At 42.4% G+C, this 24734-nt stretch overlaps 1 protein-coding gene across 1 annotated transcript in view; it reads left to right on the top strand.

The window, feature by feature from the left end:
- Positions 1-1212: 1212 nt before the first annotated feature.
- The window catches only part of ryr1b (ryanodine receptor 1b (skeletal)), a 135826-nt gene continuing 112304 nt past the window's right edge, over positions 1213-24734 (top strand). Inside the window, exons 1-2 of the mRNA XM_080429605.1 lie at positions 1213-1558; positions 24263-24382. Coding sequence (XP_080285731.1) covers positions 1511-1558; positions 24263-24382 — 168 coding nt within the window. The 5' untranslated portion in view covers positions 1213-1510. The remainder of the gene's footprint in view (positions 1559-24262; positions 24383-24734) is intronic.

Below are 24734 nucleotides of genomic sequence, written 5' to 3'. Positions count from 1 at the left end.
TAATAGTTCCTCCTTGGCTCCAAAAACTTTTGTCTTTGTTTTATTGAAGAAAATTCTGGCACATCCAATCGTTGATTTGTTCAGTGCAGTTGCTCTGTTGCTTGTATTGGACCAGGGTCTCCCCTGGTTATGCATAATTGTGTGTCATATGGATAGAAACTGTGACTATATTTTGTTTGCTTTCCATAATCTGAGCCAGTGGGAGCATGTACACGTAGATGTTGAACTGAAGAGGTCCCAGAATGGAGCCTTGGGGAGATCTGCAAGTTATTTTTGTCCACTCAGATTACGTATAGACAGACACACAAAATAGTCCCTGTCGGTCTAGTAATATGTTGAGGTTTACTGGTTCAAAAGCAAGTAGTTTTCAGAGGTTGTGGGAAGAAACCTGAGAGCAGAGACGTGGTGACAATTTGTAGAAGATCTGAAGCCATGCAATTTGAAACATTTTAGAAAAAGCCTCTTGGCAGAATATCACGGCAGCAGGATTTCAGATTATGTGTAACGTCATGGTATTTGAATTTATTTTAAGTGGGCACACATCCTATTTCTGATATGGAGTCACTGATTAGTAACTACTAATTACATTTTCTGAATTTTGTCAGTGAAGAAGGAGGCAAATTCATTGCAGCCCATGTTGGGTGTAAATTCAGAGGTTATTGTGGCATAGAAGGATTTGGAGATAAGAGGTTTCTGCCCGACAGCAACGATATAATACGTACTTTAACTTCCTCACACTCAACAATAAGGAATGAGCACGGACATACGTGTGTGCCTGTGCATGTACAGTACGTATGGTCCTCTGTGCGTGGCTTCACTGCCGCCTCTTGAGAGTTCTCAACCGCTTTCCTTTTATAGCTTCTGAGACGTGCGCGTGTGCTGTGTGTGTGCGTGCGTGTGCGTGTGTGTGCGGTGGGCCAGGGTGTGTGTGGGGGTGGTGTTGTGGTGGTGGGGTTTTTTGTGAAGGAGTGGCCCACTTATACAAACATGGCTGCATGATGGGAGCGGTGTGAATTGGTAATAATGTGCTTGCCCCTCCCTTACCCCCCCCCCCCCCCCACCCCACCCATGGTGGGATGCAAGTGGGATTTGAAGGGTGTGGGGTGAGAGTATGTGGGGGGAGGGGGGGGGGGGGGGGGATTCAAGGGGTGGAGAGTCAGAGAGCCAGGGGAGAGCCCAGCTCCTCCGTCACTCTCTCTTACAACACTGAGAGTTGCTGGACACAGGCTGTCCTCCAGCACACCCACATACAGTCACACACTCGCACACAGACTCTAGAGAGCTAGAGGGAGAGAGGGAGACAGAGAGGTGTAGCGTGGAGAGAGAGAGAGAGAGGGGAAGACACGTAGCCTGGGATACGCGGAGCCTGAGAAGAACGAAAAGGGTGGAGGTGTGTGTGGGGGGGGCGAGAGAGGTAAAAGGAGATAACGGACTGAAGAGAGAGAGAGAGAGAGATCACGGGGATTGTTCTTGTTTCTCCTGAGGAGCTGCGAATAATCGTCAGCGAAGGATGGCGGAAGGAGGAGAGGGAGAGGAGGAGATCCAGTTCCTGAGAACGGTGAGTCCAGATTACTTTTTATTCTCTGTCCTTGCTTGCTGTGTGTGTGTGTGTGTGTGTGTGTGTGTGTGTGTGTGTGTGTGTGTGTGTGTGTGTGTGTGTGTGTGTGTGTGTGTGTGTGTGTGTGTGTGTGTGTGTGTGTGTGTGTGTGTGTGTGTGTGTGTGTGTGTGTGTGTGTGTGTGTGTGTGCGTGCGTGCGTGCGTGCGTGCGTGCGTGCGTGCGTGCGTGCGTGCGTGCGTGCGTGCGTGCGTGCGTGCGTGCGTGCGTGCGTGCGTGCGTGGGGGGGGGGCTTGGCTAACCTGTGCTAAGCCACAGCTCCTGGGATGATGGGAGGGGGGGCTGATTAGAGTTTTTTTTGGGTAACATATCAGATATATGGGAGGGGAAATTAATTGATGGAGTCAGTGATTTGTTCCCTAATTAGAACCAGTACATTGGTTTATTTTGATTGCCTGTGTATTATTATCATGATTAATTCTCTCCATCAGTCTCAAGTTGCTGCTCTAAAAGCAACTTGAGTAACTTCATTACTCCATACAGTTCTTCTCTCTCTACACCTTCATTTTTGTTTTCACTCTTGCTATTCTGGCATGCTGATATTTAAGTCAGTCTGTACTTGCAGTTCTCCAAGCCAAGCCCCGGTTCTGTATATAGTGGACTATTTTTGCACCGCCCCGAATGTGCTGTGACCCGCTTTATTAGCTCTGCTCCCCTTAAACCTGGTAATTGATCCCAGACGTGACAGTGCTAATGTTGGGATCTTCTCAGAATTTTCACCTTCGGGTCTCTCGCCTAACCTAATTTACACCACTTCTAGAATGTTCTACCCACCGTGTGGTTTGTGTGTGTGTGTGTGTGTGTGTGTGTGTGTGTGTGTGTGTGTGTGTGTGTGTGTGTGTGTGTGTGTGTGTGTGTGTGTGTGTGTGTGTGTGTGTGTGTGTGTGTGTGTGTGTGTGTGTGTGTGTGTGTGTGTGTGTGTGTGTGTGTGTGTGTAGGGGGGGGGGAGATACTGTAGATAGACAGGGGCTGGTGCATCTGTTAGCATTATCTATTTATACCTCAGGAAAGGAGAGCCTGTCGATGTGGGGTGGGTGGGTGGGTGGATGGGTGTTGGGGGGGGGGTGGATGGGTGTTGGGGGGGGGGGGGGGTGGGTGAGAAGACGGAGCTACCAAGGGCCTGTGGGGGACAGCTGTCCAGGGCCTGCTGAGGGGCCAGCCCAGCAGTGATTGACGCACAACTCAAAGAGCAAGACACGACGTCTGAAGTCGTGGCTCTTTTGTTATTTTTTATAGACACTTTATTGGTTTAAAAAATATATATAACAAATAGTATGTCATGAAATAATGTTCCAACGGTCGTGGCTGTATTAGGGAACTCCAGTCTGAAACAGAGAACGATAGACAGGGATGGAGACGGAGGGAGAGAGAGATGGAGAGAGAAAGATGGATAGAGAAGTGAGGATGCAAAAGTGATTGAGTAATAGCTGAACGCTTGCAGTGGTGGAGAGACGATGCATGCCGATTATACTTGATTATACAAGCTCACAACGTGTCACATCGTGACACGTAGTAGATCTGCTATTTTCGGTGCACGACGCGCCATGCAATCATCAAGTATAAATCAGGCATTATGTCCTTGTACCACTCTTACAATAATGTGCTGCGGTGATCGCCCAATTAACACTTGAAAGTGGCTTTCTGTGTAATAATAATAGGCCACACAACAGAGCCCCGCCTAATGATGGACAGGATTTCTAATTTCCTCTTAAGCCTACGGGGCTAGGCCACAATGATCACATAGTCTGTCTCTATCACACGACCAGCATCAATGTTGTTGTTGTTGTTTATGTAGGCTTGTGCGCTGGGATTCTTCCTGTGTCAAAAGGGGAAACAAGAGAGACGTGACGCGTCAGTGCTCAGTGCATTCATTGGAAGCTGTGATGAGGGATAATAGTGACACTCAGATGTTTCCCAGTGTGCTGGATCTTTCCCTTTAGATTTATGTCACAGGGGTAGGGTTGGGATCCGGAACCCGCAGGAACCGGATCCAACATTGAGGAACCGTAATCGATTCCATCACAATTGGAACCGCTTCCGGAACCGTTTTGAACCAGATCTGCAGGGGGTGGGGGAGGGTTGTGGGGGTTACAGATTCACACAAACACGACCTGCAATTCAATGGCCATTAGAGATCAGATAATAGAACCACTTATCAAGGGAACTGACCATTTTACAGACTGCTACGTCATTTCATTGCTGACGGGTAGAAACGTTTTTTATTATATAAAAAAAACATTAGTGAGCTTGTAGATCGGCTATTTTCACTACTTTTGTGTGACACTCTTGTGACTTGTATGACGAAATAGGGCAATAATTTACGAAAAACTACAAGTTGAAAGATGGGGATACAAGGTTTCTGCCAAAACAGCCACGATTTGTAAGAGAATAAATACAGAGTAGAATCATGCATTATTAATAATAGAAATGGAAAAGCACTTCATACACTTATTCTGTGTCTGGAATGTGCAATGTGATCACATGAAATGACGTTCATCTGTTTCTAGAGTAGAGGACTACCAGCATTATTACCATATTTCCCAACCTCCAGGCAAGGAGGGCAGTGTGGGGGGCACGAAAGGGGGGAACATTTTCTTGGGTTCGTCTGTCATCTTTTTCCGTGTACTGACATTTTATTAGCAGCAGCAGCAGCTGGGATCCTGTTAACTCTGTTAGATGGGCGCCAGTTCCCATAACAGACGTGAAAATTGGGCAATTGCGAAATTGAGAAAGTGTAACACCAGTTTCAGTGATCTTTTTTTCACATCCCAAATGGCTATACGGAGCTTAGTCTGTAACTGGCTGCTCTGTTATTATTTCAGGCTTTATTGTGTTTTTCTAGTCCGGGGCAGGCCCCTGACTGAGTTCTGCTGCTGGTGCTGTGGCTTGTGATATTATAACCTGTCTCCAGCTGTCATCCTCACCATCTGTTTCACCTGAGTGTTGCCTCTTATTCAAACAAGGGTGCTAGATCTAGGCCAGGGGTTCTCGACCTTTTGTTTGAGCTCTGGACCACTAGCATATTTCAAACAATCCTCAAGGACCACCCACCCCACCTTATTATGCTTTAATCATATTTAACATTATTCATCTGAAAGCCAGATTTATATTTGTTGTGCCCGGTGTTGCACAGCAGAAACAGCAGATCTACAAGCTCACAACCGGTGTTGCACAGCAGAAAAAGCAGATCTACAAGCTCACAACGTGTCGCACTGTGACTCGTTGTGAGCTTGTAGATCAGCTATTTTCAGTGCTTGACACTGGGCAGAATTAAGTATATCAAGTCCTTAACAGTTATTTAATTGCCAGCCTTTTTTATTTTTCAAGAAATTTGGTGTAGATGGAAAAAAAGCGGTCCAAGTACAGAGCCAAACCAGGTCCAGTTGACTAAGTATAGAGGGTTTATGTGGTTAAATTAGGTTAGACTAGTTGAGAAACGTGATCGAGGCCGTATGACAAACGCACATATGACAAAGCACTAGATGGAGGCGATCTGTTGACCCAGGGCCATCTGAATGACTCTGCAAACCTCGCACTTTGACGCCCCCTCATGTACGCACGTGTTGCGTGGGGGTACCCTGCAGTCTGTCTGTGCCCTGCAGTCTGTCTGTGAGCCCATGTTGTTTCGCTTGCGCTATCAAAAGCTGTGTGTGCGTGTGGGATAGGTAACCCAAAAGCTGATGCCAACTGGAGTTGCGTAAAAGCTGTGTCATTGTTTCACAATGCTTCATGCTTTTTAGTGCCGTGAATCCAGAGAGAAGCGGGGGTGTTCGGGTTCCAACCTATAACAGCACTTTCTTTTTATAGTTTGCCACTAGAAGTGTGTGCACGCACTCTGGAGAGAGAGTTAGAGAGAGAGAAGAGAGAGAGAGAGGAGAGGAGAGTCAGTGTCCTACTTGCTAGCATCCATCGGGAGCATTGTGTATGCATGTCTGTGTGCGTGCGTGTCTGTGTGCGTGGCTGCGTGCATGTCTGTGTGCGTGCGTGCGTGTGTGTGCGTGTCTGTGTGCGTGCGTACAGTATGTCTGTGTATGTGTGTGTGTGTATGTGTGTGTTTCAGACTTAAATCCATGGAGCTCAAGAGAATACCGACTGCAGCCAGCAGTGACTTTTGAGATTCATGTCAACAACCCTGGCCGGAACAGCTTTGTTCTTTGTCACTATTGTTACTGTCCAGGCCGCTATGGGGACAGGTTGTTGTTAGGTATAAATACGTTTGGTTGTTGTCTCTCTGTATGACGGTGTTGTTGATACACAAGCCAAACTGTTGTCTGTGTGTGTGCCAGGGGATTACATAATAGAAAGGCTTTCCAGAGCCTAAACAAATGAAATGTATTGCATCGTAATACTGTAGTATAGTAAAGTATAGTACATTTAAAATAGCATAGTAAAGTATAATATAGTATATCACATAGTATATAGTATAGCATAGTAGGCACTATAGTAAAGTATGCTTTTTTATATAAAGTATAGCAAAAAATAAAGTAATATAATGTAGATGTAGTCTAATCTAATCTAACTATTCTTTTATCTCAAGAATTTCTTAATTTTTTAAATCTCTCTTGTCTCACTTGTCGTCGTCCCCTCTCTCTCACGCACACGCTCGCGGCCGCGCACACGCACGCACGCGCACGCGCGCGCACACACACACAATCGATACACAATTCTCTTGCTTTATTGTTGGGGCATTGTGTTTGTGTGAGAGCGTGCGATTGGGGTGGGGGGTGTAATTGATGCAGTAGATGAATCTGGTGCACACACCACACACTTTGTGATCACGTGCAGAAATGCAGACACCTCTCTTTCATTTCCTTTCCTTCTGTCTGTCTGCCTATCTCTCTCTTTTTCTTACACTGTTTTCTATCTGGCTGCCTCACTCTCTCTCCATATTTCTCTCTTTCTCTCTCTCTCTCTCTCTCTCATAGGCACGCAAACACACACACACACACACACACACACACACACACACACACACACACACACACACACACACACACACACACACACACACACACACACACACACACACACACACACACACACACACACACACGTTTTAATTGTTGTACTTCAACACATCAATGTTTTATGAATGCAATCTTTACAATATTTTTGCTATTTTTAACCCAAACCCTAAAGCCGAAAATAGCCGATCTACAACTTGTGACCCTAACCCCAACCTGAACTCTACTATACTTGTGGGGACATTTGGCCCTCATAAGTATAGTAATACACACACACACACACACACACACACACACACACACACACACACACACACACACACACACACACACACACACACACACAAATGAAGCCAGTATAGTCGTGTGGAGGTGCTTCCAGACAGACTGGGTCCAGCCAGGGAGTCGGTACAGGACCTGGCAGGTGCTTTTAGGCGGAGTAGAGAGATGACAGCACATGACAGCAGGTTGTGGAGTGGAGGGGAGCAAAGAAAAGCCGGGCTTTAGAAGTGCTGAGCCAAGGAGATGAACACGTCCACACACACACACACACACACACACACACACACACACACACACACACACACACACACACACACACACACACACACACACACACACACACACCTGTTGGTCTGCCCTCAGCTGACTGCCACTGTGCTCTGGTCACCACAGCAGTTTACACAATAAACAGGTGGTCCGTTAAGTACACAGTGTTAAGAGAGGGGCTGTCCTCTCATAGCCCATCAAATCGTGTAACAGTTAACCAAAGTAATTGATTTAATCGATTGTATATTTTTTTTAAATCGCGAGTTAGTAAAATAGATCGATTGAAATTCCCTACCTACCTATTTTGGGCATGTCATTATCAGGTGAAAAGTCTCCACAATTTCAAAACATTTCAAAAACAGTGAAATAAATTGCCGATCTTTCGTTATTTTCGCATGACACTGTTGTCTGGCTAAATGTAAAATAATGCTTAAGAGCTTAATTGATTATTTGATGAATCAAAATAATATGGGGGTCTGGGGACCCCCTGATAGCTTTCTTTTTAATTATTATAATTTTGTTTTTAAATTTCGTTTTGAGTAGCCAATTATTTTGACCCCTTTTTTCTCCCAATTTAGTCGTTATGCCAATTAATTCCTCCCACTGCTTGCCACAGCTGTTGTTGTATCCTACTGGCTCACCTGCCAGTGAGGAGCCCCTACCGGGACGATGTAGCACCTCCGTCCTACTCCTGTCAAAACACCAGGTGCCACCCCATCCTGTTGGAGTGCTTGCGGCAACACAGTTCTGCCCCGCCCAGCTTCCCTCCCCTGAACACAGCCAATTGTGTTCGTATAGATCAGTGGTTCTCAAGCTTTTCAGCCTGCGACCCCCCAAAATAATTATATTTGAACTGGGGACCCCCCCACCCTGATAAGCACTTGGAATTGTAGGAGTTGAGGCATTACATTTTGTTTGACTCTGTTCATAAAATAACGCCTCACGAAAATAACGCCTCACGTTGCGAGGCGTTATTTTCACAAGTGTGGCCTTTTTTATATTATTTGACAATTTGACCAATGTTTCACCAGTTTGTTGATAACTTTTGATGCATTAATGGTCTTTTTCTTGCCTTTCTTTTTTTTTGTTGAGGTATAAAAAAAGGTCTTAAAAGTCCTTAAATTGTCACTTCACTATCATCTCGGGACCCCTCCCCCCAAAATCATGTAGGGACCCCCCTGGGGGTCCTGACCCACAGGTTGAGAACCAGTAGTATAAATAGATGCTCGGCAAGGTGGATGTAAAATGTGTTTGAACCCCTAGACGTGGTGGTGGACAGGTACTTTACCCCTGCGCCACACAAGCGCTCTCTTTCTTTCTTTTGAATCTTTCATTCATAATGGTTCACTGTGCTGCCTGAATCGTCAGCACCCGTTTAATGTTTGATGGCTGAAACGTGCGAGACAATTATGCCTAAGTCTACAACACACAGCAAAATCTAGAGCGCTAATTTCAATTTGAGAATGTAAAAATTGACGCGTAAGGGTTTCTCTCAGGAGTTAAATGAGCAGCCTGGATTTTTGTCTGTTTGGGTAAAGGATCTACATAATTTAAATTTGACAGCCTGAAGCGAGTGCAGTGCAGTAGTAAAATATGACTTCTGAGATTCACTGCTTAGCAATAGCCTATCTCTGAGGAGTCTGGAAATAAAATACAATTTTGACTAATGAATATTGGAATTGCTGAAATGTAATTATCCTGTTGTGAACTTGTGATCACTTTGGAACCAATGGTTTAGATTGGGGCTAAATGGCCAAGATAAAGTTTTACTTACTCCTCGTGTTTTGATTCAGTGAAGCACTCTTCCTTTTTCACAGGGAGTCTATGGGAGTCACAGTCTATGAGAGTCACAGTCTGTGCCTGTGGGCGTCACAGTCTATGGGAGTCACAGTCTATGGGAGTCACAGTCTATGGGATTCAGTCTATGGGAGTCACAGTCTGTGCATGTGGGCGTCACAGTCTATGGGAGTCACAGTCTATGGGAGTCACAGTCTATGGGAGTCACAGTCTAGGGGAGTTGGAGTGCCTGCTAGCATCCCATACAAATTAATTATCCCCTGTGCTGCTGCATGCACAAATATTTGGCTGTGTCAGTTTTTCTTAGCACCTTACTACACAGTAAAATCCCAGTGTTAATTTAACTCAGAAGAGTGTACCAAATGGACCCTTGAGTGTCCATTTGGTTCCATTTGTACGCTCAGAGTTAAATGAACACTAAGGATTTTTACTGTGTATGTTGTTCTTACTTTATTCCAAAATAGGCTGTGGGCACGGTTCATTTCCCTCATGTAACTTTTCAATGAATACAGACAGAGCAGCAGAAAGCGTTTGGGGTCGCCTAGACTGAATTAGATTAGATTTTAACACAGAATATTGAAATCTCCTGATCAAGATCGCAAAACAGAAAATGACATTTATGACCAAATGAGCCAACTGTGCCATAACGTTGTAGATAGACAGCTTCTACAATACAGCAGCAACCCCCAGTGGCCTGCGTTCCTATAGGCTCTAAGCAAGGCTTTGAACTGGCTGAGACAGACATGGCATTTCAGTGTTATATAAATATATCATATAAATAAGATGCAAGCAGCCCTAGTGACCTTATAAATAAAGACAGAGTACTGCACCAGGGAGAGAATATGCAGAGTCTGTGCAGTGATCAAGGCTCAACAGCCCTTCCTGGAATACTGTTTTGACAAGTGATGTGTCCTTAGTTTTAACCCATTAAGACCTTCTAAATCAGTAGTTCTCACACTTTCAGTGTTCAAAAATAGCAGATGTACATGCTTGCAGCGCGGCACAAAGTGACGCACTGTGAGCTTGTATATCTGCTATTTTTGACAAGCATCACATTCCTTTTCCCTGTGTACCTGAGCAATTACAATTCTTATGGTTCTACTGTAGTTCTACTGTAGTCCTAGTCATATCAGTCAGTCAGTGTGTGTACGTGCTCAGTAATAGTTCGAATTGTACCCTGATTCCAAGCAGCTACACCGTTTATGGGAAAGTCAGGTAAACAGCTTAACCCCATTATCATATCAGGGTGTTAATTGCAGTAATCATAGCTTTTAATTAGGTTTCTGTTCAATCTCTCGAGTCACACCAGTCACACCTCACATGAATGTTTTACCCGGACATGTCCATGAGACGATTATTTTGGTGTATTCATGTGCCAGTTATTGCTATTCCTAATTTATACTTGTTTGCATGACCATGTCTCAGCAGAAATAATTGATTTTCAACTGAAAAGCTGAGGCTGATTGGCAGTGGTGGACACAACCCGAGTCAAAGTACTCCTGGTCAAACATTACTCCACTACAAGTGAAAGTTGCTTAGTCAAAAATGTCTTGGTGTACTTGCATTTAAAAATACTCAAATCATAATCAAGTACAAAAAAGAGAAGAGGAAGAAGAGAAAAAAAAGACTCAAATAAACCACAGATCTAGACAAGTATATTAACTTGGGTACTGTGCAGCGCTGCTTATTGGTCAGTGGTCATGTCTGGTCCTGTTGCAGAGAGTCTATGTTGGCCCATTGCAAGAGACGGCTCTGACTATCTGCTGGTCAGCAGAAGCAGGGAATGTGAGAGTAACAGGTGCAACCCCTTAAAATAGAAGGAAAGGGGGTGTGGGGGGGGGGGTGGGCAGAGGAAGAAAGAAGGAAAGAGGGAAGGAAGAATAAACAGAGAGCAGAGTAAGCAAAATCGTGAGGTGGGAATTTTCTGAACCGGAAAACATTAAAGAAAAAAGGATTGACGTCAAGTTGCTTACACATAGAGGATTTCCCACCATGCAACAGCACCCCCATCTCTTTCTATTTTATTTATGTTCTGTGGTGTGAGAATGAGCCAGACATCCAGAAAGAGAAGTTAAAGGAAAATGCAAGAAAGACAGGAAATAAGAACAGACAGCTTGAAATTGTGTTTGCGCCAGTCAGAGCCTCAAGTGCACACATACACACACACGCATGCACGCAGGCACGCACGCACGCGCACGCGCACACACACACACACACACACACACACACACGCGTGCGCACAGCCACACACGTAGCCATGTCTTACATAAAACATCAGAGCCATTTGTTTGAATACATTTAACCTAAAAATCCCTGAGCCTAAGCCTAAACTAACCCCCTAAATACTTAATCCATTCCTAACCCTATCCATAATCTTTTCTTCATTGCAACCCTATAACTTTAAATATATAAAAAATAACATTTATCTTGTGAGGACCAGGAAATGGTCCACACATCATCAATTTTGTCCAATTCTACAAGTAATATTCTACAAATTTCTGCTTCTTTGTGGCGGCCATAGCTGAGTGAGTAGATAGGCCCCCGGTTTGCACCCCGGCCCCGGGCTATGTGTGTCCCTGTACAAGACACTTAACCCCTAACTGCCCCCCGGGCGCTGTACTAATACCTCACTGCTCCTAATAGTTAGGTTGGGTAAATACAGAGTGCAAATACATGTGCAAATATACAGTTACAGTATATAACCCATTAAAACCGGGAACGCATCTGTCTAACCACTTAAACCATTATTTTATACTTTGGCTGAATAGCAGATATACAAGCTCACCATTGATGAGCTTGTAGATCTGCTATTTTTTTTAAAGTGATTTTTTAGCAAATCTTTGAATATACATTTTCAACATCAAATCTTTGCTTCCCTGGAACAAAATATTTTGAGATGGGGTTCGTGGCCCAAATACATATAATTTTGGAGGTCCTTGACATGAAAAAGTTTGGGAACCACTGTTATAACAATACACGTTTTTCAGAAAACTGTTTAGAAAACATTTGTAGAATCGGACCATCAGGCCTTAATGGGATAAATACCCCAAGGGAGTGGGGTATTTTTTAAAATATTATTATGATATGGTTCTCACCAGTATAGTAAGACTTTTGCACACACTACTGTATATTCACATTTTATTTGATGGGTGAATGGATGAATGGACTGTTCCAAATGGGAAGGAAATCGGTTGAATTAGACCAGTGGTTCCAAACGGGTTTCACAACATGACCCAGAATATGACCATGCATACCAGGAATAGGACACGATGTAGGCCTATTACACATTTATTTTCCTCTGCAACCATGTCAGATCATGACCCATAATGGGGCATCCCATTGCTTCGGGGGGGGGGGGGGGGGGTCCCTGGAATAAAACATTTTGAGATGGGGGTCAGCGGCCAAATACATAAAATGTTTTCTAAAACCTAACAGTAAGTTGATATCAGTGGTGCTCCAACTAATCCATGTCAAGGACCCCCAAAATTATATGTATTTGACCGTGGACCCCATCTCAAAAATATGTCGTTCCAGGGACCCCCAGAAGCACAGTTCAGAGTTTAAAATGTTTGCTTTAAAACATATATATATTCGAAGATTTGCATATTTTCTAGATGTTTTTTCAAAACAAAGATCTACAAGCTTTGTAGCACGGAACTCGGTGCTGCACTATGAGCTTGTATATCTGCTATTTTTTAATAGCCAAAGAAATCTTAAAATGACACGGATGCTTTCCCGGTCTTAATGGATTAAAGATCAGGAAATATACTGTCTTTCAGGTTTCTTTCCGTATTGTTTCATGCATGTATCTGTAATCTTTGTGGTTTCAGCGGCATGGTTTCAGCTGCACACTTGTCATCACAAGAACGTGAACTGGTATTGGACAGCTCTCGTTAGGTCTGTTTAGTCGTAGGCCAACTTGGCATCGCACAGCCTGCATATGACCTTGTTCCACATGGAACTTCTCATACGTGCCAAATCACTCCACTTCGTAATGCTGTGTATCGCCCTCTCGTGTGAAAGTGTGTCTGTGACATGTGTGCATGAGAGAGAGAGCGAGAGAGAGAGAGCAATTGTGACAGCAACCCAGTGGAGCTGTTGATGTGTCTGATTTGCAGTGATAATGATGATAACATTTTTTTTTCACTAGCCCGGATGTCCAGAGGGAATTAGATTTCCTGGCCTCAATCATAAAATAAAATAGCCAAAACCAGTCATTACCGGCCTAACGTGACCGTTCGTGTGTATTATATAACCACTGGTGTTGCAGTGGTTTTGATTTGATGCTCTTAGTGCCACGGTTAGATTTTTGCTCAGGGTAGACCTGTGTGGTCAGTGTAATTAAACGTCACCCGTTCCGTCCCCACTATAGCCATTGTGTCCATCTTGTCTAAGTATCCTTGAACAAGACGCTAAATTGTCACAGTCACAGACTTTTGTCTCAATGAAGTAGTGTCTAGATCTTGTCCTTGTTGAGTCATTGTCTTGTGTCGCATGTTTTAGTTTGTATGAGATGTTCTTGTTCACCTGTCTCCTGTATTAAAACCTGCTCCGGAGAGGGAAATCTCCCCTCTTTCCCGTTGCGTGTTTTCCATCAGCCCATCTGTCTTCTCCGCCCCCACACAGCCAACAAGGTGCTATCCCTTTGCTTTGTCTGTGTCTGCAGTGCTCGTCTAATCGATGTCCCAGACAGGAGGATTGGCCTGCATCAGCAACAATGGTGGCATCAGGCCAAAAGTCAGGGGCTTTACACTGTGAAGTCCTGAGTGTTCATTTAACTCAGACATGAACACAAATTAGAGAGAGAGGGGGAGATAAACCCACATCACGATTATGTGGCTAGTACACTAAATAAGTAACACTCTATAAACATGATGTAGAACAAATATTGAAGCTAGAAATTCGCTCAGAGAGATGCTGAGATGTTAGTTACTTTGCCTTGATTGATCGTAGCTCCAACTATTGGTGAAATATCTTCAGTATTTTCTCTGTTGATTAACGATTGATGATCCAAAATAGTCTTCTCATTTAGATTTAGAATAGACGGTACTGTCTAGTGCATTTGTATGTACCGTACGTCGAATCATCATGATATCACCACAATAACAAAAAAGACTTCTGGGTGGATAACGCTGGCATTGGGGCAGTATTATCCATTAACCATATTTTTTTGGAACAACAATAAAATACAAGACATTATTGTTGAGTATTAGAAATATATGTTTTTATTGTAAATATCCACAGGTTGACAAACCCACAGATAAAGAGATCTACATGTATGGCCCCAAAAGGGACACAAACAGACAGACAGACAGACAGAAAGTTACGACGGGTGACAATGGGTAGAACGGGTATTGCATAACAGGGATGGGGCATGCATTCACAGCTTGCATTGTTCCCGACTTGCATCATTCCCGAGTAGACCTGTGCCCAGCGGGCAGCGGCCTAGTAGTTTGTTTACAAACACTCTGATTTGCTCTGCACAGAAATGCCAACTTCTAATGAGGTGCAGCTGTTAAGCTACACCTGCCAACTTGATGGGAGCATTAACAGCACTAACACTCACTGTAGAACCTTGTCCGACACCCAGGTACAACACGTTCACTGGGTCAGTGGTTCTTCTGTGATATCCAACACATCCTGGCGTCCCCTGCCTGCAGACTGCTTTACATTGTCTTGTCTGTGTAATAAAATTAGCACGTTATACATTCGTTGTGGATGGCTGAGAATCAAGCAGGAGGCCCCCTCCCCATGTTATGAGTCCTGTAAGCTGCTTCTATTAATATGAGGGTGAGTTAAGCCCCCGGGTTTGTGAGGTTTGTCAGGTCTCCTCCCCAAGCTTTTCACGTGTTCAGAGGGGGATGATGTTCATACTCTTATCTGCTACATACACTTTACAGTTACTCTGCACTTTAAACTTGATTTATACTTAGTTGCATGCTGGTGTCGCACACTGAAAATAGCCAATCTACTAGCTCACAACGCATTGCATCACGACGCGTTGTGAGCTTGTAGAGCTGCTATTTTCGGCCATTGTACGACAGACTATAAATCAAGCATTCGAGTCATTCGTTGTCTGTTTTGCATATACTCTGCACATAACATTATGTAATTATTCCTCCAGATCAGTGATTCTCAACCTTTTTCATTTCAGACTTCAGTTTGATATGCATTATGACACAGACCCCCATTTGACGATGATGATTATTATTATTAATAGTAATAATAATTATTATTAATCTACACTGAAAAATCCTCAGTGTTAATTTGACTGAATGTACATTTGTACATTCTCGGAGGTACAGATCTGTTAAGGGTTCATTCGGTTCTTAACTATAAATTGTGAAGCCATCGGCCACTTAGTCTTAATTACCTTCACCTGGCTTAAATTGATCCTCTACCTTTTCACACTTGACAACATAATGGGTCCCAGTTTATTTCTTGCAGTGTTTGTGAATATGCAGTAGATGACAGGACATAAAAATGACTAGACCCAAACTGTTCCCTAGCAACGCAATTCCACTGACAAGGTCTATATTTGGCAGCAGAATCTTATGTAATTCCAGCAATTTAAAAAGCTGCCATTGTGAAGTATAACAACTTAAATGTATGTGTTTAAAGCTTCCATATTTTCCAAGAATTACCAGATATACGTGCATACTTATACTCAGTGGTGGAAAGTAATGAAGTGCATTTACACTTAAGTACGTATTTTGTATCTGCATTTGTAGCCTACTTCACTTGAGTATTTGTATTTTTGGATACTTTTACTCCACTACATTTCGAAGACAAATATTGTACTTTTGACTTAAACTCACGTCTGCTCGGGAGCAGACTTATATGGGATCAAAGCTTGCGTTTATGTCATGTATTGTAATTGATTTTGCATGAAGAATGGCATTCTAGCCTTATTCTTCATGCAAAATCAATTACAATTCTGCCAAACCTGAAATAAAATGTGCCCAACATTTGTCAGCACATAAAAGAAAAGAAAGAAGATGTCAAACCATCTATTGCTTGGATTATAGACATGATGCAAATTCAACCGATTTTTATTTATTTTCAGTTGACAAATTTTGAGCTGAATTATTGTCCCTCTGCGTGTTTGCCATGTCTGCAAGTGCCACAATTTTGCGTATTGGACTATCATGCCAACTCCAACGTCTCGCTATTAATTTATAATATTGACCACATCACATGAACACAGTCTTACCATCTGATGAGGATACAGTATGGATGAAATCTAGCTGTGTCCACTACTCCATTTCCAATTCTGATTTAGGACAGTGGATAAGATATATTCATCCAAAGGACAGATTCCCCTCAGTAATCAATAAATATGTATCGGATACATCCGATATATATCGGCCCGATTCCAGTATCATATTTTTTACCTCGGCAAAGGTGAGCGAGCAATTGTTCAGCACAAGGGGCTTATTATATCCTTTCCAAGTTTTATTAACCTTTGGTCGTGAGGTTAAACTTTGTAAACGTCTTATTCTCATTACACATGAGAGTATAGGCCAACCATTGCATGAGGAACTTGCTTGCCAAAATACACGTATCTAGCTATAACAAAGCGGTGCGCCGCGACGAGTTGTAACTAAGCTTGTAGATCAGTTAATTTTGTAACACAGCAAGGCATTGATATTAAAAAGAAAATGTACTTTGTAATATTTTTTTTTAAAGCAAGTACTCTAGTACTTTTTAACTCAAGTACAAATTTGACTGAGCAACTTTCACTTGTAGTTGAGTAATATTTGACCAGGAGTATCTCTTATACTTTGACTCAAGTACTTTGTCCACCACTAACTATAACAACTTAAATGTATGTCGTTAAAGCTACCATATTTCACTACTAATTACCTGTAATTACAGCTTGTGTTGAATATAGACGTATACTAGTCTGTGAGTTGTTATAACTTGGTTGGTTTTCAAATGGGGCCAAACATGTCTTCACCTGCCAATGTTTACAAACCATGAACACAATCAAAGTTTTGTCCACGTCTAGACCCTACTACAGCTTGTACTAAATGCCTTCTCAAATGGGGTCATTAGTATACAGGGCCAAGAGCTTATAGTATTAAACACCAGGAAGGTCTATCGTTGGCAGTGTCAGGGTGAATATAACTATCCTAGCTCAGTGCTTCAGGCACAGGGAGACCTGCTGGTTTCCATTCTAGCTGTGTCACTGTCTGGAGACTTATTTAAACCTGGGACAACAGGTAGATGAAAGCTAGCAGTAGTATTCCTGCTGGACCAGACTTGAGAACCACTCTTAGGGCTTTTGCTTGACATGACGGATGTATTTTCAACTGAAAATTGGCCCAAATTCTAAATGAGAAACTGTGAGATACCTCTGTCCTGTCTTAAAGCACTTAAACCCTATATTCTATGTTGGCCAGGGCGCCCCAGGGGTCTGTACTTGGCCCCCTCCTTTTTCCCTTTACACCTAAAATAGCCAATCTACAAGCTGAGCTTGTAGATCAGCAATTTTTGCCAGATTTGGCTGAATGTACGCCTATTATGACATCATGCCCAGAATAGGGACACTAGGGTTAAAGTGGTTTAACTGTCGAGGGACTTTAACTGCAGCCAACAGCAGTCTGCAGTGTGAGACTGTGTTGGTTGTGTGTAGATATGCTTATGAACAAGATGGAGTCATGTGATTCATGTAACGTGTATCGTTTGGTCTACAGGCCTGCAAGTGTCATCCGATCGTCGAGTTCGTCTCAGAGCAGTGAGTCACTGTGTCCCTCTTTTAGCCCCCCTCAAGCCCCAGGCCCATCTCCTTATCGGGGGCCGCTCCATGACTCTGTTCTCACTGTCCTCAAAACACAGCCGACACACAGCCCAGTTCAGCCTCGTTCAGCCCAATTCAGCCCGATTTAGATTCTTATTATCACCCCGACACGACATGGCGGCCGGCTTAACTACAGCCGTTCACTGCTTTTAGAACAGTCTCGGTCTGCATTCAGTCAGTCGCGAGGAAGCAGTGAAAAATGGTGCACATTATTTGGAGCTATTGTTCCGAAGGCTGTTTTGCTTTTTAAGGTTGCATAGTGCAACTGAGACAGGAGAGATCTCTCTCTCTCTCTCTCTCTCTCTGCCACTGTAACTTTGTTGATAGTGTTCTTGGTGATGTTATCTCTGCCAGGCCGAAGGCAAGCGGTGAGATTATGTTGTTTTCGCCCCTGTCTGTTTGTTTGACTGTCAGGGGTTTGACCATGGAAACTGCTGGAACTACCAGCGCTGAATTTCTTGTGCCAGTAGTCCAAGGAAGTAAATTTTTTCACACATTGTGTATATTTATTGAAATATTTAACTTGAATTGTATAATAATGTAGGTCAATGGCTGTCGGCTTGTGATGAAACCTTGTCCTATGTCATAGATGACTGACATCGTAGACTGGCCACACTTCCTTTCAAGAGAAACTGACAGATCGTTGACCATAGAAATACTGATCATAACCATACTCCTGTGTGTGTAATGTATGGTAATGGTCGGCATGGGTACCAGCCTACTTGGGGACCACGCAAGTCGGGAACAATGTAAATCTAAATGATGCAAGTTGGGAATTGCCCCTCCTGATTATACAATACCCGTTGTAGCTGCTGTCAGAGTACTCGCTGTACCCATTGTCAGAGTACCCAGTGTGTTGCCCGTTACCACAGTTATAAATCGGCCCCAGTCTACTTGGGAATGATGAAAGTCGGGAACGATGCAGTACGGCGCCCGAGTTATGCCCAGAAAAGACGTACACAAACTTACAAAGACAGAGATTTTGTGATATATATACACACGTATATATCATATAGATGGAGAGATAAATAAATGTTCTGTGCCACTTTTAGTTTTTTGTCTGTTCGCTTTGTGTGAAGATTTTGTGTTTGCGCCTGTGCTGTGCCTTGGTCGGTGGGTGGGATGAGAGGGTTGCAGCTTAGTCACAACACTGTGATGATTGTTATCCCCATGTTATACACTTAATACTTATCTAGTTGTTGATATTGGCAGCATTGTGACAGTCCTTGGATCTGTTGTTTTTGGGAAGAAAAAAGTAGAAGAAAAAACAAAGAAATGAAGCATAGCGTTAGTTCATGCAGGACACGGAAGTCGTGCACGCCAAAGCTGTAACCAGCGGGCAGTCAGCTGATGTGAACATCAGCTTTCTATTTCCCATTCATTACGTCACACACTCATTATCCAATCACAGCTCACACATGAGCAAAGAGGATCCTTTAAATACGGTTCTATTCTCTAGGTCTTTCTTGGTTGCTGAACCAATGCATTTTGTTAGCTCCTCCTCCACCCCAGCCTCCACCTTTTGATTAGAGTCTGGCTTAGGCTCAAATACTTGTGGTTATCATGTATATCTGCTTGTTTAGAGTCTTGCATATAGGCTCAAATACTTGTGTATCATGTATATCTGCTAATTCTAACTAATATGTCAATGTACTGCTATTGTTGTCATTGTATCCCTATGGGGATTTGTATAAGCTTTCTCTGAATATATGCTTAGCAAGCTGCTTCGACAAAATTCAGTGAATATTCTCCCGAGAGCGGGAGCTTTAATGCCAAGCCTAATTGTTTCCATTTGTGTCAATAAATGGTAAACTGAATCTACTAAGACGAGAGTGTTTCTGATTGAATTACATTTAGGATGTGGTTGTTTCAGTTGTGTGGTGTTTCTCATTGTTTCAGTTGCATAGTATTATTGTGGTGTTTCTAGTTGTACTCCAATTATATAGTAGGATTGTGTGGTGTTTTCTCGTTGTTTCAGTTACATAGTACTAGTCCATACCCGTGGGGGGATATGCGCACATGATCTGGCAGCCCGGGAGCCAGCGAACACAAAAACCCGAATAAACAGCTGAGATTTGGTGAAATCGAAAAACGGGCTTCACTGTTCCGTGCACATGGTAATGGTGAATGGCTGTGTGCAAATTCAGATCAATTGCTCCAGCCACTGAGGAGAACCGGGCAGAACAGTTTTGGTCTCACCACGCACTACAATCAAACAAACAAACATACATACAGAGGTTTCTCAAATTATAGGAGGATTGTGTGGTGTTTCTAGTAGTTACAGTTGCATAGTATTGTGTGGTGTTTTCTCGTTGTTTCAGTTACATAGTATTGTGTGGTGTTTCTAGTAGTTACAGTTGCATAGTATTGTGTGGTGTTTTCTCGTTGTTTCAGTTACATAGTATAGTGTGGTGTTTGTTGTTGTTTCAGTTACATAGTATTGTGTGGTGTTTGTTGTTGTTTCAGTTACATAGTATTGTGTGGTGTTTCTCGCTGTTTCAGTTGCATAGTATTTTGTGGTGTTTCTCATTGTTTCAGTTACATAGTAGGGGTGTGCCAATACTCAAATTTCACGATACGGTACACGATATTGGGCTCACGATATTGATTTGATACAATATTATTATTTATTTATTTTTTCAATTATTATCAACATTGATTATCAACATCATCTTCAGTTTAAAATTGCTTTATTTATAAAATACATTAAAAAGTGTTTTACACACAAAAAGAAATACAATTATACAAGCTTAAGGAACAAGTGAAGTAAGTTCTCACTTTAAACCCCTTTATTTCAAAGGACATATGGACACTAATAACAAATATAATATAAATGCTGCATTCATATTCTTGTCATCTGGACTTTATCTATAAGCCAGAGCGGGTCGCTTGTAAAAAATCCATGGCTTTGAGATTAGATGTAGGGCTATTTGACAGTGCAGAAACATTATTGCCTTGATGCATGTAACATTAACGAGCGTCAACTAGCGTCAGCTGGACACACACACACCTGCCCTTTGCAGTGCTCTAAAATGAAAGTGACTGGAGTCTCATTTCTCTCCAAAATTCCATGAATATGATGGAATATGATTAAGGATTACTGTGATTTTGGTAAGCTCACATTTCATATAACACACACCATACAGTAAGAACTCCTCTAACTTTAATTAGCCCCCCCAAAAAAATCTTTAAAACATTTTTTTATACAGTATGACGTCACAACAATACATATCGTCCCGTTTTAATATAACGATATATCGGCACACCCCTATTACATAGTATTGTGTGGCGTTTCTTGACACTGAGTGATTGTGTGTATTTTCTTATGTTTTGTCAAAGCATAGGGCAGGATAGTGTAATGACACTGTGACTGTGTGTGTTTATGTTCTGCATAGTGCAGGCTATTGCATAGGGTGTATACTGTTTATATACTACTGTTTGTTTACGTATTTGCCTAAGCATAGAACAGGATTTTAAATCTTAGATATGTCAAAATAGGATTTAGATATTCTATTGGTTAGATATTAGACTTTATAGTATGTATTTAGGTTGCTAGTTAGGCTTATGGTATATTTTTTAATTTATTTGTAGGCAGTTGGTTGTATGTTGTATTTATTCATGTTATTGTGGATATATGTGGGACTATGGACGGAAATTAGCTTCTAGCTAAATCAGGCATGTTTACAGTACCTGTCCCTTAAATAAATGCATAAAGTAAAGTAAAGTATACTGTAATGACACTGTGATTGTAAGTATTTGAGGCTATTATATAGGTTGCGTACTGTAGTATACTATTGTCCGTTATTGATGGTGTTTTTGTGATGTGACTGTCACAATTTTGTGATGCATAGTATTGTGTGGTTTCTCGTTATTTCAGTTGCAAGTAGTATTGTTTCTTGTGGTCCAGAGTGAAGGCAGAGAGAGGACAGGGCACGTTGCCCCACTTTCCCAGAGAACAAGGGGACATGCAGGACAAGCAGAGACGTTTCTAGGCTGAGGAGAGATAAATGATAGCCCTGACTCAAGGAAGAGAGGTGGGACATGCTTGAGCCAAAGGAAAGGCAGCAGAGGCCTCTGGGTACAGAGAGCGAGAGAGAGGGAAGGAGAGAGAGAGGGAGGGGGAGATGGGAGAGAGACAGAGAGAAAGAGAGAGAGAGAGAGAGGGGATGAGAGAGGGAGTTATGAGTGCTATGAGGTCAGCAACCCGGCATCACTTTCCACCCTGTTATGTGTGTGCTGTAATGTGCACACAAAGTCCTGCACTGCACTCTCATTCACAACCTGTAGGTAATGATCATATACATGAGACAGCACAAGTGTGTGTGTGTGTGTGTGTGTGTGTGTGTGTGTGTGTGTGTGTGTGTGTGTGTGTGTGTGTGTGTGTGTGTGTGTGTGTGTGTGTGTGTGTGTGTGTGTGTGTGTGTGTGTGTGTGTGTGGGGGGGGGGTGTTACACTACTACTCGACATTCTTGGTCGAGTAGTAAAAAATTCTACTTGCTTGCATGGAACCCATCAGACATAACACATGACACAATGAGTATTATTATTATTAAATTGTTTTTATTGATTTTTCAACACCAACAATACATACATACATACATACATACATCACAGGACGAAACATAATCATACATTAACAATACCTTAAGTAAATAGACAGTAATACAAAAATTCAAAAATAAACCCAAAATACATTTTAAAATAAAAACATGTCGTTCTCATGCAGATTGTCACTTGTCATACAAAAGTTGTCAAATTATTAATTCACCGTCCTATACCTAAGTGTCCCCAGCTGGGAATTTTTGATCAAAATAATCCAAAAATGGCTGCCAAACCCTGTAGAATTTCTGGACAGAACCCCTGGTAGAATATTTAATCTTCTCAAGTTTTCGATGAGCCATCACATCTCCGACCCAGATGACACAATGAGTATAAAACACATTTTCAAAAATGAAATGATGAATAAATAATGAAATAAAACATGGACTGATTGGAATGAATGATAGGAATATGGCCACTTGAAATACAGTATACAAGTCGAGATTTCAAGATGTGCTGTTTATATTTGTGTTTGTTACATCTCATACACAAGTACAGAAGAGCTGAAATTATTTGATTTTGGTTACTCAACGTTGTAGCAACAATAACAATAGCAAAAGAAAGATGCATTTGATCATAAGACACCGAGTAGCCATGTTAGCTTGAAAATCTATATTTTTCGACACGCGACGCTGTCGTGCGAAAGACTACACTACAGGTTAATCTTAACAGCGTTGTTAAACGGAGGAGGAAGCAAAGCAGATATAGGTTTTGGAGTAATGGAAATAGTTGTACTGTAACATAAACAGAGCTGGAGGGGCATGGGGGTGGGGTGGGGAAAGGAGAAGGGAAGTCAGTCAGTCAGTCAAGTTAAGAGATAATAGTTGAGTACAAGCGGCAGCTGGGAATGCAGGGTGTCAGGTGTGGATTCAAATGGGGGGGAGAGGGGGGGTGTTTATCGTTACACTTACATCAGTCTCTGATGGGCCACAAATTACTCTCTTAGCATTCTGTTGCTCTGACCTGTCTGGGGCCTTTGTAGTGCCTGACCCTCTATTGTGAGGAAGTGTTATTATAAACCCCTACACCATAAAATCCTGAGTGTTAATTTAAAGCTGCTGATGTACTTTCCTCTTCTCCCGTGGATTTGAACCCGGTCTCCTGTGCAAATGCTGACAATTTTAATAGAGCTTTTAATAGAGCATGCCTGCTTGCTCAGGGGATAAATTGAATCTTGACCATCATCACGTCAAAATTTGGGTCAGATCCTGTGTCTAGGTACTCTATACTGGAAAGTACCATATAATGAGCGCTGCTAGAATATATCTTACCTGTTAGGCTTGACCTTTATCTGTTTGACCAGCACTGATTCAAACAGAGAAAGGTCAAGCTGCCCTGTGGCGGTGTTCTTTTAGATTAGTTACCACACACCAGAGAATGAAAATATAGCCTATCAATATTGGTCAATCATTTGGATTATTTCGGTACTTATTTGTGTGTGTGTGTGTGTGTGTGTGTGTGTGTGTGTGTGTGTGTGTGTGTGTGTGTGTGTGTGTGTGTGTGTGTGTGTGTGTGTGTGTGTGTGTGTGTGTGTGTGTGTGTGTGTGTGTGTGTGTGTGTGTGTGTGTGTGTGTGTGTGTGTGTGTGTGTGTCCAGGATCAAGCATTGAACCTGGGGTGACAGACAGGGCTTTCTCAGTTGCTGCCTTCTTTGTATGGAACTCTCTCCCAACTCACATCAAAGAGAAAGGGTTGCTCTCTTCTTTTAAAACCACTCTCAAAACCCACCTCTTCACACTTGCCTTCCCAACCTAATCCTGTCTTCTTTGTTTTTTTTCGTATTTCTATTAACTGTTGTTTAGTTTCTTTTCTTCTTTTTCGTTCTTTCCTTTCTTTTGCTTTTGAATGAAGTTGTTCAGTTTTTGTAAAGTTGTCTTTAAGTACCAAATAAGGTGTCCATAAGTCTGATGTATCTTTATTATGATTTGTTTCCAGGATGATCAGGTGGTTCTACAGTGCACTGCCTCCGTGCTGAAGGAACAGATCAAACTATGTCTTTCCTGCGAGGGCTTTGGAAACCGCCTGTGTTTTCTGGAAACCACCTCCAATGCCCAGGTATGAGAGAATATTGTGTATCGTTGCTGTCGGGTGGAAACCTTGTATGTCCAAAACTGTTCCGAATAGTGAAAATAACAAGCTCACAACGCCTCGCATTAATTAATAGGGCATTATTTTACGAAAAAAAACATTTAAAACTTGGAGATAAATAAATAAACACCACTCACCACGCATGTGTGTGTGCGCGCGCGCACACACACACACACACACACACACACACACACACACACACACACACACACACACACACACACACACACACACACACACACACCCGTGTGACTGTGTGAGTGAATTATCTCATTTTCAAAGATCAGTTCTTTTCAACAAATGAGTATAAATTCAGTTT

The sequence above is a fragment of the Gymnoscopelus braueri genome (assembly GCF_963280865.1).
Source record: "Gymnoscopelus braueri genome assembly, chromosome: 5".
Taxonomy (NCBI): domain Eukaryota; kingdom Metazoa; phylum Chordata; class Actinopteri; order Myctophiformes; family Myctophidae; genus Gymnoscopelus; species Gymnoscopelus braueri.
Note: the sequence above shows the minus strand (reverse complement) of the source record. Positions and strands in the feature narration are given on the sequence as shown.